At 47.8% G+C, this 14,370-nt stretch overlaps 1 protein-coding gene across 1 annotated transcript in view; it reads left to right on the top strand.

The window, feature by feature from the left end:
- Window positions 1–6,500: 6,500 nt before the first annotated feature.
- HAT1 (histone acetyltransferase 1) overlaps window positions 6,501–14,370 on the top strand; it is a 47,876-nt gene continuing 40,006 nt past the window's right edge. Inside the window, exons 1-2 of the mRNA XM_040440625.1 lie at window positions 6,501–6,598; window positions 14,298–14,369. Of these exons, the coding sequence (XP_040296559.1) occupies window positions 6,592–6,598; window positions 14,298–14,369 (79 nt within the window). The 5' untranslated portion in view covers window positions 6,501–6,591. The remainder of the gene's footprint in view (window positions 6,599–14,297; window position 14,370) is intronic.

Below are 14,370 nucleotides of genomic sequence, written 5' to 3'. Positions count from 1 at the left end.
GGCTCGTACACTCAGCCGGCTTCAGTCTCACTACTGCGCATGCGCCCGCCAGCCTTACATACTCGCTCTCTGTATGCGCAGGAAGAGAATATGCCGGGCGCGAGTATGTAAGGCTGGCGGGCGCATGCGCAATAGTGTGACTAAAGCCGGCTGAGTGTACGAGCCGGAGCCGGGATCGCGCTACAGCAGCCCTTTACTGCGCATGCGGGCTGAGAGCGCGGTCCCGGCACTGAGATGCGGCGTGTCAATCAAGGCGGCGAGAGGCCGGAAGAGCAGGATTGGAGACGACTAGGCTGCTGCCCCCTTGACTTCAAGCCTGACTTGAAACACCCGCCTCTTGAGGATTAAGATCTGGGGAGTTTCCAGGCCATGGACCCAAAATGTCAACGTTTTGGTCCCCGAGCCACTTAGTTATCACTTTTGCCTTATGGCACGGTGCTCCATCGTGCTGGAAAATGCATTGTTCTTCACCAAACTGTTGTTGGATTGTTGGAAGAAGTTGCTGTTGGAGGGTGTTTTGGTACCATTCTTCATTCATGGCTGTGTTTTTGGGCAAAATTGTGAGTGAGCCCACTCCCTTGGATGAGAAGCAACACCACACATGAATGGTCTCAGGATGCTTTACTGTTGGCATGACACAGGACTGATGGTAGCGCTCATCTTTTCTTCTCCGGACAAGCCTTTTTCCAGATGCCCCAAACAATTGGAAAGAGGCTTCATCGGAGAATATGACTTTGCCCCAGTCCTCAGCAGTCCATTCACCATACTTTCTGCAGAAGATCAATCTGTCCCTGGTGTTTTTTTTGGAGAGAAGTGGCTTCTTTGCTGCCCTTCTTGACACCAGGCCGTCTTCCAAAAGTCTTCGCCTCACTGTGCGTGCAGATGCGCTCACACCTGCCTGCTGCCATTCCTGAGCAAGCTCTGCACTGGTGGCACTCCGATCCCGCAGCTGAATCCTCTTTAGGAGACGATCCTGGCGCTTGCTGGACTTTCTTGGACGCCCTGAAGCCTTCTTAACAAGAATTGAACCTCTTTCCTTGAAGTTCTTGATGATCCTATAAATTGTTGATTGAGGTGCAATCTTAGTAGCCACAATATCCTTGCCTGTGAAGCCATTTTTATGCAACGCAATGATGGCTGCACGCGTTTCTTTGCAGGTCACCATGGTTAACAATGGAAGAACAATGATTTCAAGTATCACCCTCCTTTTAACATGTCAAGTCTGCCATTTTAACCCAATCAGCCTGACATAATGATCTCCAGCCTTGTGCTCGTCAACATTCTCACCTGAGTTAACAAGACGATTACTGAAATGATCTCAGCAGGTCCTTTAATGACAGCAATGAAATGCAGTGGAAAGGTTTTTTTGGGATTAAGTTAATTTTCATGGCAAAGAAGGACTATGCAATTCATCTGATCACTCTTCATAACATTATGGAGTATATGCAAATTGCTATTATAAAAACTTAAGCAGCAACTTTTCCAATTTCCAATATTTATGTAATTCTCAAAACTTTTGGCCACGACTGTATATTTCATCTTGTTATTAAACAGATTACCAGTTGCGGTATAATAACTTGCTAACAGCACAGGATTCAGCAGTGTTGACATGCAAAGCTTTGCACACAGACCTCAGCAAGAATGTAGTGTTCTTGTAACTGCTGTGAAAGACGAATGAATGTCTTCAGGGGGGGGGGGGGGGGGGGGGGGGGGGTGAAACAGGACACCACTGGCCTTCCCACCAAAAATCCCTTTCTTTTTATAAAGCAATCTAGGGAAATGCTTTGTGCTCTCCTCCGGGGCTGCTCATTACACTGCATACTGTTAATAAAGCTTTTTTTGGCTGACATTATATAGCTATTAGCACCCTGAAAGTTTGGGATGTGATTGAGAAATATTAGGGAAGCGTTGCAAATACATCTTACAAAGAGAATGGGTGATAATGAACACCTTCTTGAAATGGCATGAGCCAGGAAATGGAGAGATTTCCATGACAGGGCTCCATTACATTTCCCCTTTAAGACCTTACAATGGGTTGTCACAGGTGGGTGTGCGTGGCAAGCAGTGACATCACAAAGGGTGCCAGACATATGTATTGATTCTCAGCTGTCAGACAGCACCCTGGAGCAGGGTTAGCGATTAGGCGATGATGCAGTGGACCTGATGTGTGGTGGCTACAATTCAGACTACAGATGACCCCTGCTGGAGGTCTGATTCATCCTTTTAAAAGCCACATTGTGGTGATGAGAGGAGCGATGTCACTTCCTTGGTGATGTTGTATTGGACGGGTGGGTTTAAAGAATATTGGCTGGTGGAGCACAAATGTATGTGGTTGATGATGTCACAGTTGTGGTGACATCATAATGGTCGCGGTCAGTATTATTGCCTTGTGTACCCCCTTTGAGGCCCAAGATGGTTACATCACAGTTCTGGGCATGACGGGCAATAACATCACAAAAGGTGTCAGTCCTATAAACTGAGAACCATGACTAAAAGCTGCCAGACAGCCATAGCTAGCTGCATCGTTGAGCAGGGTTGGCCCATGCTGGAGTCATGTTTTGTGCCGTTTAAGGCTCCTTAGCTGGTGACGACTCAAAAGTAGTAATTGAGTCAGAATGGATGCTGTCAGTAACACTGCCTGGTTATTAAAGGGGTTCTCCGGGAATTATTTAAAATGGCCGCCAGCAATCTGTCCTAGATTGTGAGCAGGACTGGTTGCCACCATTTGCAGAACTGCCTAGAAGGGTGGTAGGACAGGGCCTCACTACACAGCTCGACAAAAGATGAGAATGATGAGAACCTTCCTATGATATGCCATCATGGCTGAGCAGCCTAACAGGCTATGCAGGTGCCACTGCCAGAGCCGTAGTGAGGCCCTGCTACCTCACCTTCCTAGACAGCTCTGCAAGTGGAGGCAATCAGTCGTGTACACATTCTAGAACAGGTTGCTGGCGACCATTTTAAATCATTCCCAGATAACATCTTTAACTATGCCTCATTTAACCTCTTTCCAACATGTTGGATCTTTAAAGACGGTGCCCTCTCAGAGGGGGCATTATAGCCTGTGGGTTTCTGCTGTTTTACACAGCAGACATCGGGAGGCAAAGTTTGTGATTGGAGAGAACACTGATCATTGACTTTTAACCTTTCAGAAGCTGAGGGGGCACCATAGCCATGGGATTTCTGCTGTTTTAAATAGCAGACATCGGGAGGCAAAGTCTGTAATCGGTGATAACTCCAATCACAAACTTTTAACCTTTTAGATGTTGTGGTAAATTGCAACCACTGCATCTAGGAGGTCTTTTCCCAGGAGCACTGCGCTGAAATCGAAAGAGCCATTTGGTTGCTATGGCAGCCTCAGGCCCTCGGAAGGATCCGAGGCCTGCTTCAGCTATGTTCCTATGGAGACCTGACTGTGGCAGGGCTCCATAGGAACATGGCAAATCTCCAACAGACTGCAATGGTAATTCATTGCAGTATGTGGGAGAAGTGATTAGAGGATTGCATGAGGGCTTAAAAAAGTGAAAAAGTTATTAAAAATAGAAAAAATAAAATAAAATCTAATCACTCCCCTTTCCCATATATAACAGAGGTGTAGCTAGGGTTTCCTGCACCTGTGACATGTCGCATTGTCTTGCTTGAAGATCCCCATCCGCCCAAGCGAAGACAATCAGCATGTATGGGTGTACGTGATCTGCAAGGATGGATTCATACCCAAATTGGTTGAGAGTGCCTTCCACATGGATGAGTGGGCCCAGAGAATGCTACGAAAACATTCCCCAGAGCATAACGCAACCATCACCAGCTTGTGTTCTTCCAGCAATGGTTGCAGGGTCTTTGTTCACTGATGTTTCTTGCCTGACACGCCAACGTCTATCAATTGAATGAAACAGAAAATGTGACTCATCAGAGGAGACAACCCTTTGCCAATTATCGGAGGTCCAATTCCGATACTGATGCGAAAATTGACGCCTTTTCTGCCAATGCAACTTGGTTAGCAGAGGTGCAGTGACCATCTGTCTGCTTTGGAGCTATATACACAGTAGGGTTCGCTGAACCGTTGCTTTAGACTAGGGCTGCAACGATTAATCGACGTAATCGATAATAATCGATAACTGGATTCGTTGTCGACGAATCCAGTTATCGAATAATCGCCGATTCGTTGCTATGCGGGCGGGCGCCAGGCGGTTTACTTTAAGTCACTGCATCTTTATTTTACCTTACAATCGTGACGCTCAAATAACAACTCTGCAGGCAGAGCGGAGGGCGGCGTAACGTCACTTACTCACGTGACGCGCCTGCTCCGCCTCCTTTATTCATAAAGTGGGCGGAGCAGGTGCGTCACGTAAGTGACGTTACGCCGCCCTCCGCTCTGCCTACAGAGTTGTTACTGGAGCGTCACGATTGTAAGGTAAAATAAAGATGCAGTGAGTGATTAGTCTACTGTGAGCAGCAGGGCCGGGGCTGTTATGGGTAGGGGGATCGGTCTATGGCACTGCTATGGGAGGGGGGATCTGTGCACTGTTATGGGGAAAGGGATCTGTGCACTGTTATGGGGAAAGGGATCTGTGCACTGTTATGGGGAAAGAGATCTGTGCACTGTTATGCCCATAACAGTGCACATATCCCCTTCCCCATAACAGTGCACATATCCCCTTTCCATAACAGTGCACATATCCCCCTCTCCATAACAGCGCCACCCACAGATCCCCCTCTCCATAACAGCGCCACCCACAGATCCCCCTCTCCATAACAGCGCCACCCACAGATCCCCCTCTCCATAACAGCGCCACCCACAGATCCCCCTCTCCATAACAGCGCCACCCACAGATCCCCCTCTCCATAACAGCGCCACCCACAGATCCCCCTCTCCATAACAGCGCCACCCACAGATCCCCCTCTCCATAACAGCGCCACCCACAGATCCCTCTCTCCTTAACAGCGCCACCCACAGATCCTCCCCATAACAGTGCCATCCACAATTTGTTTTAATATGGCCTTTGAACATAATTTTTCAAGTAAAATCATATAAACCGCTTTGTTTTGTAATTTTGTCGTTTTTCCCGATTAATCGTAGAAATTAATCGGCAACTAATCGATTATTCAAATAATCGTTAGCTGCAGCCCTACTTTAGACACACGTCTGGTAGACCCTGGTTCATTTTGGTGTTGAGCTGCTCCACTGTGGTGTGTCCATCCGCCCTCGCGCACCTTCATAGCCGATGTTCTACTCTCACAGCAATGGCACGTGGCGCTCCGCAGTTTCCACATTGCTTATTCACAATGGCGCCAATTGTCCACTCACCGTACACTTTCACCACAGCAGCATGAGAACAGTTCACAAACTGCACAGTTTCAGAAATACTGCCACCCGGGGCCCGAAAGCAAATAATCATCCCTTTTTACTCTGATAAATCGCCCCTTTTACCCATGACAGCAATGAGTGATATGTGTGCAGACAGCCTATCACACCCTATATACCCACCGAGCCAGCCCACCACACGTGACTTACCTCATCATCTACATGGTGCCAACATCGAAAGTAGGAAGTGGTCAGAATAATGGGACTCGACTGTGTAAAATGTGTAAACAACATAAACCCCTGAAATTAATCTCTCCAATCTCCCACCGATCCAGCCGAGAAACTCCAGCAGTCCCATAGTCTTTACGTGTGTCCAGCATGTGTTCAATACGTCAATCAATGGTCTTAACAGTCATGTGCCACATACTACTGGCATCATTCACCGCTGCCAAGAGAGTCATGATGCCAGAAGTATGGCACGCCCCCCACAGAGGCCACGGATTGGCTGCAGAGTTAACGCGCTAGATACTTGTTAAACAAACAATATGGCAACCACCCGAGCTTCTGCGCTGAATTGTAACGGGTCCCGGGAGGTAAGTAGTGCTTTTTTGGGGGGTATTTTATAACTGCCTTAAAGGGATAAATCCTGAATACAGAATAGCTTAAAGGGGTTGCTCATTTTCAGAGGGCCTTTCTGCCAGACCTTTCCATGTGCCATAAGAACCATGTGGCCAGACCTGCAGAGGGTGCATGTGACATTTTGTTTGACATGAGTCCCATGGCTGCTGCAGTGATGATGTGTCACCCATATGTCACATCACTGGGACACATGATGCATGGGGGACATGTCACCGCTGCAGCGGCCATGTGACCTGCGTTAAACAGGATGTTGACACACAGATAAGTGGAGGGGATGAGGGATGTTTTCCTCTGCAGGTCTGGCCACTGTCTGGCAAAAAGGCCCCATGAAGATGAGCAACCCCTTTAAAATGATATTACACATAAAGCCCCAGCTACAAGGCTGTGAATGTAGCTGGAGCTCTTTATGGGGGCTTTGAGGTTCACGTCCATCACACTGTATACTGATGCACAACAGCTAATCCTAGGTACAAGCAGACTGCACCATCAGCGCACCGCTCAGCATTCCAAGCGGTTGCTAAGCGACCACCCAGAGCTTGGTAAACAGGCGGCCGCCGCAGGAAGCGGAAATGCGTCACGATGTCACGTGGACGGCAGAACGCACGGGTTGATTCGCTGTGGCCTTCTGACGTTGCCGCAGATGAGCAGACATGGCGGGTAAGTTTACAGGGGGAGCAGTGCTTATAGGATAAGATTGTACGGTGGCAGATGGCACTGGGCTCCGCTGTGTAGCCCGCCTGGTTCTGCCAGGGGGTGTGCTGGGCATGGTAGCGGCGGGCGCGGGCTTCTCCTGTCACCCATCACCACTCCCCCCTCCTGCGCCATCTCCCGCCAAATATACTGACTTGTGGCTGGGGCCCTATGCTGACTGTTCCTGGGAAACTGCCGCCACCAAGCAGCCTGCATGTCACGTGGAGCGATAGGAGATGCACAGATATGCCTGGTGTGGGCCTTACAGCTAGTGCAGAGCCATATAGGCAGGCGGCCATACAGGGGCAGTGGTGGCCTGTCAGTAGGGGGCAGGAGTGGTATGTGGCTGCAGTAGAGGACTGGTACTGGTCTGTAGTGTAGGTATGGGAGCAGTAGTGACAGGTACATTCATTATAGGGGAAGTACTGGTATGTGGCTGCAGTACAGGGCCCATACTGGTCTGTAATGTGGATATGGAGGAAGTACTGGTATGTAGCTGCAGTACTGTGCCCATACTGGTCTGTAATGTGGATATGGAGGAAGTACTGGTATGTAGCTGCAGTACTGTGCCCATACTGGTCTGTAATGTGGATATGGAGGAAGTACTGGTATGTGGCTGCAGTACAGGGCCCATACTGGTCTGTAATGTGGATATGGAGGAAGTACTGGTATGTGGCTGCAGTACGGTGCCCATACTGGTCTGTAATGTGGATATAGAGGAAGTACTGGTATGTGGCTGCAGTACTGTGCCCATACTGGTCTGTAATGTGGATATGGAGGAAGTACTGGTATGTAGCTGCAGTACTGTGCCCATACTGGTCTGTAATGTGGATATGGAGGAAGTACTGGTATGTGGCTGCAGTACGGTGCCCATACTGGTCTGTAATGTGGATATAGAGGAAGTACTGGTATGTGGCTGCAGTACAGGGCCCATACTGGTCTGTAATGTGGATATGGAGGAAGTACTGGTATGTGGCTGCAGTACTGTGCCCATACTGGTCTGTAATGTGGATATGGAGGAAGTACTGGTATGTGGCTGCAGTACTGTGCCCATACTGGTCTGTAATGTGGATATGGAGGAAGTACTGGTATGTGGCTGCAGTACTGTGCCCATACTGGTCTGTAATGTGGATATAGAGGAAGTACTGGTATGTGGCTGCAGTACTGTGCCCATACTGGTCTGTAATGTGGATATAGAGGAAGTACTGGTATGTGGCTGCAGTACTGTGCCCAAACTGGTCTGTAATGTGGATATAGAGGAAGTACTGGTATGTGGCTGCAGTACTGTGCCCAAACTGGTCTGTAATGTGGATATAGAGGAAGTACTGGTATGTGGCTGCAGTACTGTGCCCATACTGGTCTGTAATGTGGATATAGAGGAAGTACTGGTATGTGGCTGCAGTACTGTGCCCATACTGGTCTGTAATGTGGATATAGAGGAAGTACTGGTATGTGGCTGCAGTGCAGGACCCATACTGGTCTGTAATGTGGATATGGAGGAAGTACTGGTATGTGGTGGCGTACAGGGCCCATACGGGTTGAATGGATTAGGCAGTGGCTGAGGGACCGACAACAGAGGGTTGTAGTCAATGGAGTATATTCATACCATGGTCTTGTTACCAGTGGGGTACCTCAGGGATCTGTTCTGGGACCCATATTGTTTAATATCTTTATCAGCGAAATTGCAGAAGGCCTCGATGGTAAGGTGTGTCTTTTTGCTGATGACACAAAGATTTGTAACAGGGTTGATGTTCCTGGAGGGATACACCGAATGGAAAAGGACTTAGGGAAACTAGAGGAATGGTCAAAAATCTGGCAACTAAAATTTAATGTTGATAAGTGCAAAATAATGCACCTGGGGCGTAAAAACCCAAGAGCAGAATATAAAATCAGTGATACAGTCCTAACCTCAGTATCTGAGGAAAGGGATTTAGGGGTCATTATTTCAGAAGACTTAAAGGTAGGCAGACAATGTCATAGAGCAGCAGGGGATGCTAGCAGAATGCTTGGGTGTATAGGGAGAGAATATAGAGGAGAGAATATTTAAAAGAAGAAAAACTGCTACAAGAGGACATAGTTTTAAATTAGGCTCCATTCACACATCCGCAATTCTATTCCGCATTTTGCGGAACGGAATTGCGGACCCATACATTTCTATGGGGCCACACGACGTGCGGCCCTGATCCGGAATTGCGTACCCGCACTTCCGGGTCCGCAATTCTGATCCTGAAAAAATAGAACATGTCCTATTCTTGTCCGCAATAGCGGACAAGAATAGGCATATTCTCTTAGTGCCGGCAAAATGCGGAATGCACATTGCCGCTGTCAGTGTTTTGTGGATCCGCAAAACACACACAGATGTGTGAATGGACCCTAAGAGGGGCAAAGGTTTAAAAGTAATATAAGGAAGTATTACTTTACTGAGAGAGTAGTGGATGCATGGAATAGCCTTCCTGCAGAAGTGGTAGCTGCAAATACAGTGGAGGAGTTTAAGCATGCATGGGATAGGCATAAGGCCATCCTTCATATAAGATAGGGCCGGGGGCTATCCATAGTATTCAGTATATTGGGCAGACTAGATGGGCCAAATGGGTCTTATCTGCCGACACATTCTATGTTTCTATAATTTTAGTAGGTGGTAGGTACCTTCAGTACAGAGGAAGTCCTGGTATGTGGCTGCTGTACAGGGCCTTTTACTGGTCTGTAATGTCGGTATGGGGGAAACACTGGTATGCCTCCTCTCCTCTAAGGCTTCTTTCACACTGGCGTTTCTGGGTCCGCTTGTGAGATCCGTTTCAGGGCTCTCACAAGCGGCCCAAAACTTATCAGTTTGCATTATCATGGTAATGCAAACGGATCCGTTCTGAACAGATGCAAGCGTTTGCATTATCGGTGCGTATCCGTCTGTGCAGATACAAGACGGATCCGCACCTAACGCAGGTGTGAAAGTAGCCTAACTCCTCCAGTCACTATTGACTGCTGCATCTGCAGAGTTAAAGGACCGGGATTGGATTCCTGGGCATCGCAGCTGGGCGACCAGCTGTGTTACACAGCCTGCACTTGCTACATATGGAGCGGGCTGAGCACGGGAGCTCGCTCCATACATTTGGGCATTTTGCGGACTGCACATCGCCGGCACTTAATAAAAAAATGCCTATTCTTGTCCGTAATTGCGGACAAAAATAGGACATGTTCTATTTTTATCGGGATCGGAAGTGTGGGTCCGCAATTCTGTTCTGCAAAATGCGGAACAGAATTGCGGACGTGTAAATGGAGCCTAATACTGCATCAGTGATGTACAGTAGTGTTGTGGTACGACGTAAACAGTTCAAAGCTGGTTTGTGGAGGTGACTGTGATGTCTATGGGAGAGCTTTCTAGGTTCTATGACCTGTTTTATGGCGTTTTTATAGAAGCTGTAATAATACAAGAAGCTTGATGGGCCCATAGAAGGTCAATGGGATTTAGTCAAATCTATTTTAAATAGGATCTGTCAAAACTGTCTGGGCTTTGTAAATAAAGGAAACCACGGCACTTGTGTGAACAGAGCCTCATGTGTGACGTCTTTCTTTCCAGAGTTAAGCTCGTTTTATTCCAGAACATCCAATGTCCATCAAAACCAGGAAGTTTACATTAAACATCGCGTCTCATGGGCACTCCGTCGCGGTCTCCTGGTCTTCTCCAGTTACAAACCTGCATGGTTATATAGGCATGTTCCCTGAGCTGTAAACCCCCCCCCCCCCCCCACTCACGTCTCTGTCAGTCATTGTGAGAGCGCCTCAGTTTACTCAAGTTTAAAGGGAACCTGTCATCACCTTTAGGCTTCATTCACACGTCCGTGGTGCGTTGCGGACCCGCAAATTGCGGATCCGCAACACACCCGCCCGGCACCCCTATAGAAATGCCTATTCTTGTCCGCAAGCTGCGGACAAGAATAGGACATGTTCTATCTTTTGCGGAGCTGCGGACCCGAAGATCAGGGCCGCGCTCCGCAAATGCGGACGCTGACGGCACACTGTGCTGTCTGCATCCATTCCGTCCCCATAGAAAATGAATGGGTCCGCACCCGTTCCGCAAAATTGCAGAACGAATGCGGACCCATTTGCGGATGTGTGAATGGAGCCTTATGTTGCCCATACTAACAGCAGCATAGCGTAGAGACAGGTGAGCTGATTTCAGCGGTCTGTCGTTTAAAAGTTAAAAGTAAGTGGTTGCCGAGAACCAACATCACAATCATTGCAGACTGGGCCTGGAAAAGAGTCACGGCCACCTGAGAAGAGTCCTGGTTATTCCTGCTCTCCTGCCCACCTGCTGATGACTGACAGTCTTCTACCTAGTTTTCTCGGTTTCTCTCTAGGAGAGAACTGCCAATTATCAGCAGATGGACGGGAGAGCAGGAGATTAGGAATAACCAGGACTCTTCTCAGGTAGATCTGACTCTTTTCAAGGCCTGGGCTGCAATGATTATGATGCTGGTTCTCGGCAACCACTTACTTTTAGCTCATGAGTCACACAGCGCTGACATCAGCATTTCTGTCACTACTTTATGCTGCCCTCAGTGAGGTCACCATAAAGCTGATGACAGGTTCCCTTTAAAGGGAGGAGTCATCCTCCTCTTAGTGAGAAATCCGGCACCGTTCAACAGATTCACGGCGCCTGCGCACTTCATTCCCCATTATGGGCAGAGGCACAAGGCCGGCTAGATCAGGATGTACGTGCCGGCACATGCGCATTAAATGCTCTTGTGCCTCTGCCCACAATGGGGAATGACGTGCGCAGGCGCGGCGAATCTGTTGAACGGCGCCGGCGCTGGATTTCTCACTAAGAGGAGGAAGTAATCAGAAGAACCTAGGGCGGGCCAGAGGGGTGAAAGGGGAGGGGTTTCATATGAAAAGCGACGAGGGGCCTGGGCACCAGCTGCATGAATGCCACCCCATGGCACCTTCAGAAGCTAATTAACATATTGAGTAAAAGTGTTTTTTTTCCTGAGAAAATCAGCGATGGACAGCAATATGGAAGGTAGCATTCTAATATGGGGAATGTAATGGAGATCCTGATGTTAGTGTTCTATAATGGTGATTTTAGGTGAAAGACTTCCTTTAAGGTCCCTTTACAAGGGATGATTATTGGTCAGGAGGGGGGAGTGCTGCATGGAAAAGCCCCTTTACACAGACTGATCGGGGAGTCATCAGGAACGAACAGTTCATTCCTGTTATTTGCTTCCTCATCAGTGGAGGTGGGAGCTGAACTAACATGCAGCAATCATCTCCGGTATGGGGATAAGCAATTCCTACTGCAGTTGCTCATCGCCATGCTGATTTATCAATTCATACGATCCGCTGCCGAGATGCAATGAGTGTGTGACTGCTCATTCAGCAGGTGATCAGTTGCACCTTTTCAGGGGCAACTGATCATTAGTACGATTGTTCGTGCCCGATAATCTGTCCATGCAAAGGGACCCCTAAAGAGAACCTATTTGCATGTCCTTGCACAGTCTAACAGGGTCCAATCCGTTTTCTCCACATTGGCATATTTGCAGTTCTCCCCCCCCCCCTCCCCATGGTATCAGCACTCCGTCCTATTCTAACCAGACCTTTATAATTAGCAGGAGACTGATTATAAAGGTTAATAAACTCCTGCCGGGTCTCGGTTTGGTTCCTGAGATTGCAAACAATGACCGTATAGGGACGACCAATGCATTAGTTATTGCTCGTCCCCATACTGAGGAGGAGATCACGTCATGTAAGAGCAGCGGTCTCCTCCTCTAACGAGCAGGCGATTGCCAGGAAGGAAAGCTTCCCTCCCGACCACCATCTGCTCTATCTGCCCGTGTAATGGGGCCTTTAGTTTATCCTTGTAGGTGTCTTAACTAGTGATGAAACTGTCTTCAAAAAATGCTGATTTCCATTGGAGACACTGGCCTACATTAATTAATACTGTCTAAGGTTACATTGACATTAAAATCAATGGGTCCATCTTTAATGTCTGTTAGACAGGAGTGCACCCGTCTAACGGCCCTTAAAAATGGGTACACTAGTGCAAGATTGCCTTTTAGGGTTAAAACCTTTTTCTTACTCGCCTCATCCACTTACATGTGCAGAGGCAGTCGCCCCTCTCTTGATGCTGAAGGACCTGCGCCACAAGCATGATGTCTCCATGGACTCCCAGCGACCATGCTGAGAGCATCTATTCTTATGGCTCTATGACAGGGATCAGCATTCTTCGGCACTCCAGCTGTTCTGTATCTACTATTCCCCAAATTCTCCTTTAACTTCTCTGGGAGTTACAGAAACAGCCAAGTAAGTGTGCAAGTTGGGAGTTGTAGTTTCTCAGCAGCTGGAGTGCTGAAGGTTGCTGATCCCTGCTCTGTAGTATCCCATTCCTCTCTTATTTCTACTGGAAGTTTATATATGAATTGCTAGCAGTCTGCAGTAAGGGTACAGAGGGGTGCTACTAGTTAGGGGTGTGTACCTGCACAGATAGGACACACCCACTACAGTAGTCAGACACACCTGCTACTGGTAACACCCAGAAGGACCTTTACTGCAGACTGCTAGTAATTTATTTGTAAACTTTTAGCAGGAATAATACAGGAATGGCAGAGCATAGTCATAAGAACAGATGCAGCAGAATTGTTATTTCAAGGAGAATGTGAGTAGTGACTAAAACGGACATGTCAGAAGAGGCCACCGTTCCTCTTTACGTATACTGCCGGGGTTGGGATTTTATTAAAAGAAATAAAAAGCCAATCAAAATCGTCCCTTTTTTAATGGCTGTTTTAACAGTGGTTAAAATGGATGCAAAGCTGGTTGGATAATGTCCATGACAGTGTGTCAGTTTTTCATGGCCACCCTCTTTTCAGTGTTGTGTGAGTGTAGCCCAACAGACGGTGTCGCTTTAAGGCCCCTTTACACGGGTAGATGGAGCAGGCGATTGTCCTGAGAGTTGCCTGCTCACCAGTGGAGGAGAGAGCTGCATTTACATGCTGCGATCTCCTCCACAGTGTGGGGGTGACTAAAGACTACTGCCATAGCCCATCCTCTTTCAGATTAATTAATTGTTTCTGGGCAGCACATTGCTGCTCAGAAATGATGATTTCGGTGTCCTCCTGATTGTTTCCCTCGATAAATGATCAGCACTTTTACATGGCCAGATTATCGAGAACAAGCGTTCATACGAGCGCTCCTCCCCGATGATCTGCCTGACGTCTCTGTGTAAATCCACCTCTTGACTAGACAGCCTAGAGCTGCTCCAGCTTTCTCACAGTGGCTGATGCCTTTAGACTGTCTGGTCTCAGTTTACACCACCTACTTTACGCCAGAATCTTGCGGCAGTATTTTGGCGCACACTGATGCACTACAAGCTACGTTCTCTTTTCCATAGGTCGCACGCTGCGTCCCCTTTTTTTTATTTTTTAAAAGACCGAAAAAGTGTCTAAAACAATCAACAAATGTGGTGCAAATTCCACCAGGATTGTGACACATTTGGATTTAAATGTTATAACGGCACAGCAAGGCAGGCTGTTCACACCTGGCAGATTTATTTCAGATTTCTTGGTTTGACGATCTGAATTTGGTTTCTTCTGCAAATGTTTTGGCTGCAGATCTGAGACACGTTAACGTACATGTATTCATCTCTCCAATTCACTGTTACATCTTTCTGTCATAGGTCTCAATAGTATGGAAAAGAAGTTGGCAGAATACAAGTGTAACACAAATGAAGTCATTAAGTTAAAATTGGG

Source organism: Bufo bufo, chromosome 7 (genome assembly GCF_905171765.1).
Source record: "Bufo bufo chromosome 7, aBufBuf1.1, whole genome shotgun sequence".
NCBI lineage: Eukaryota > Metazoa > Chordata > Amphibia > Anura > Bufonidae > Bufo > Bufo bufo.
This window is presented reverse-complemented; position numbering and strand designations above follow the sequence as displayed.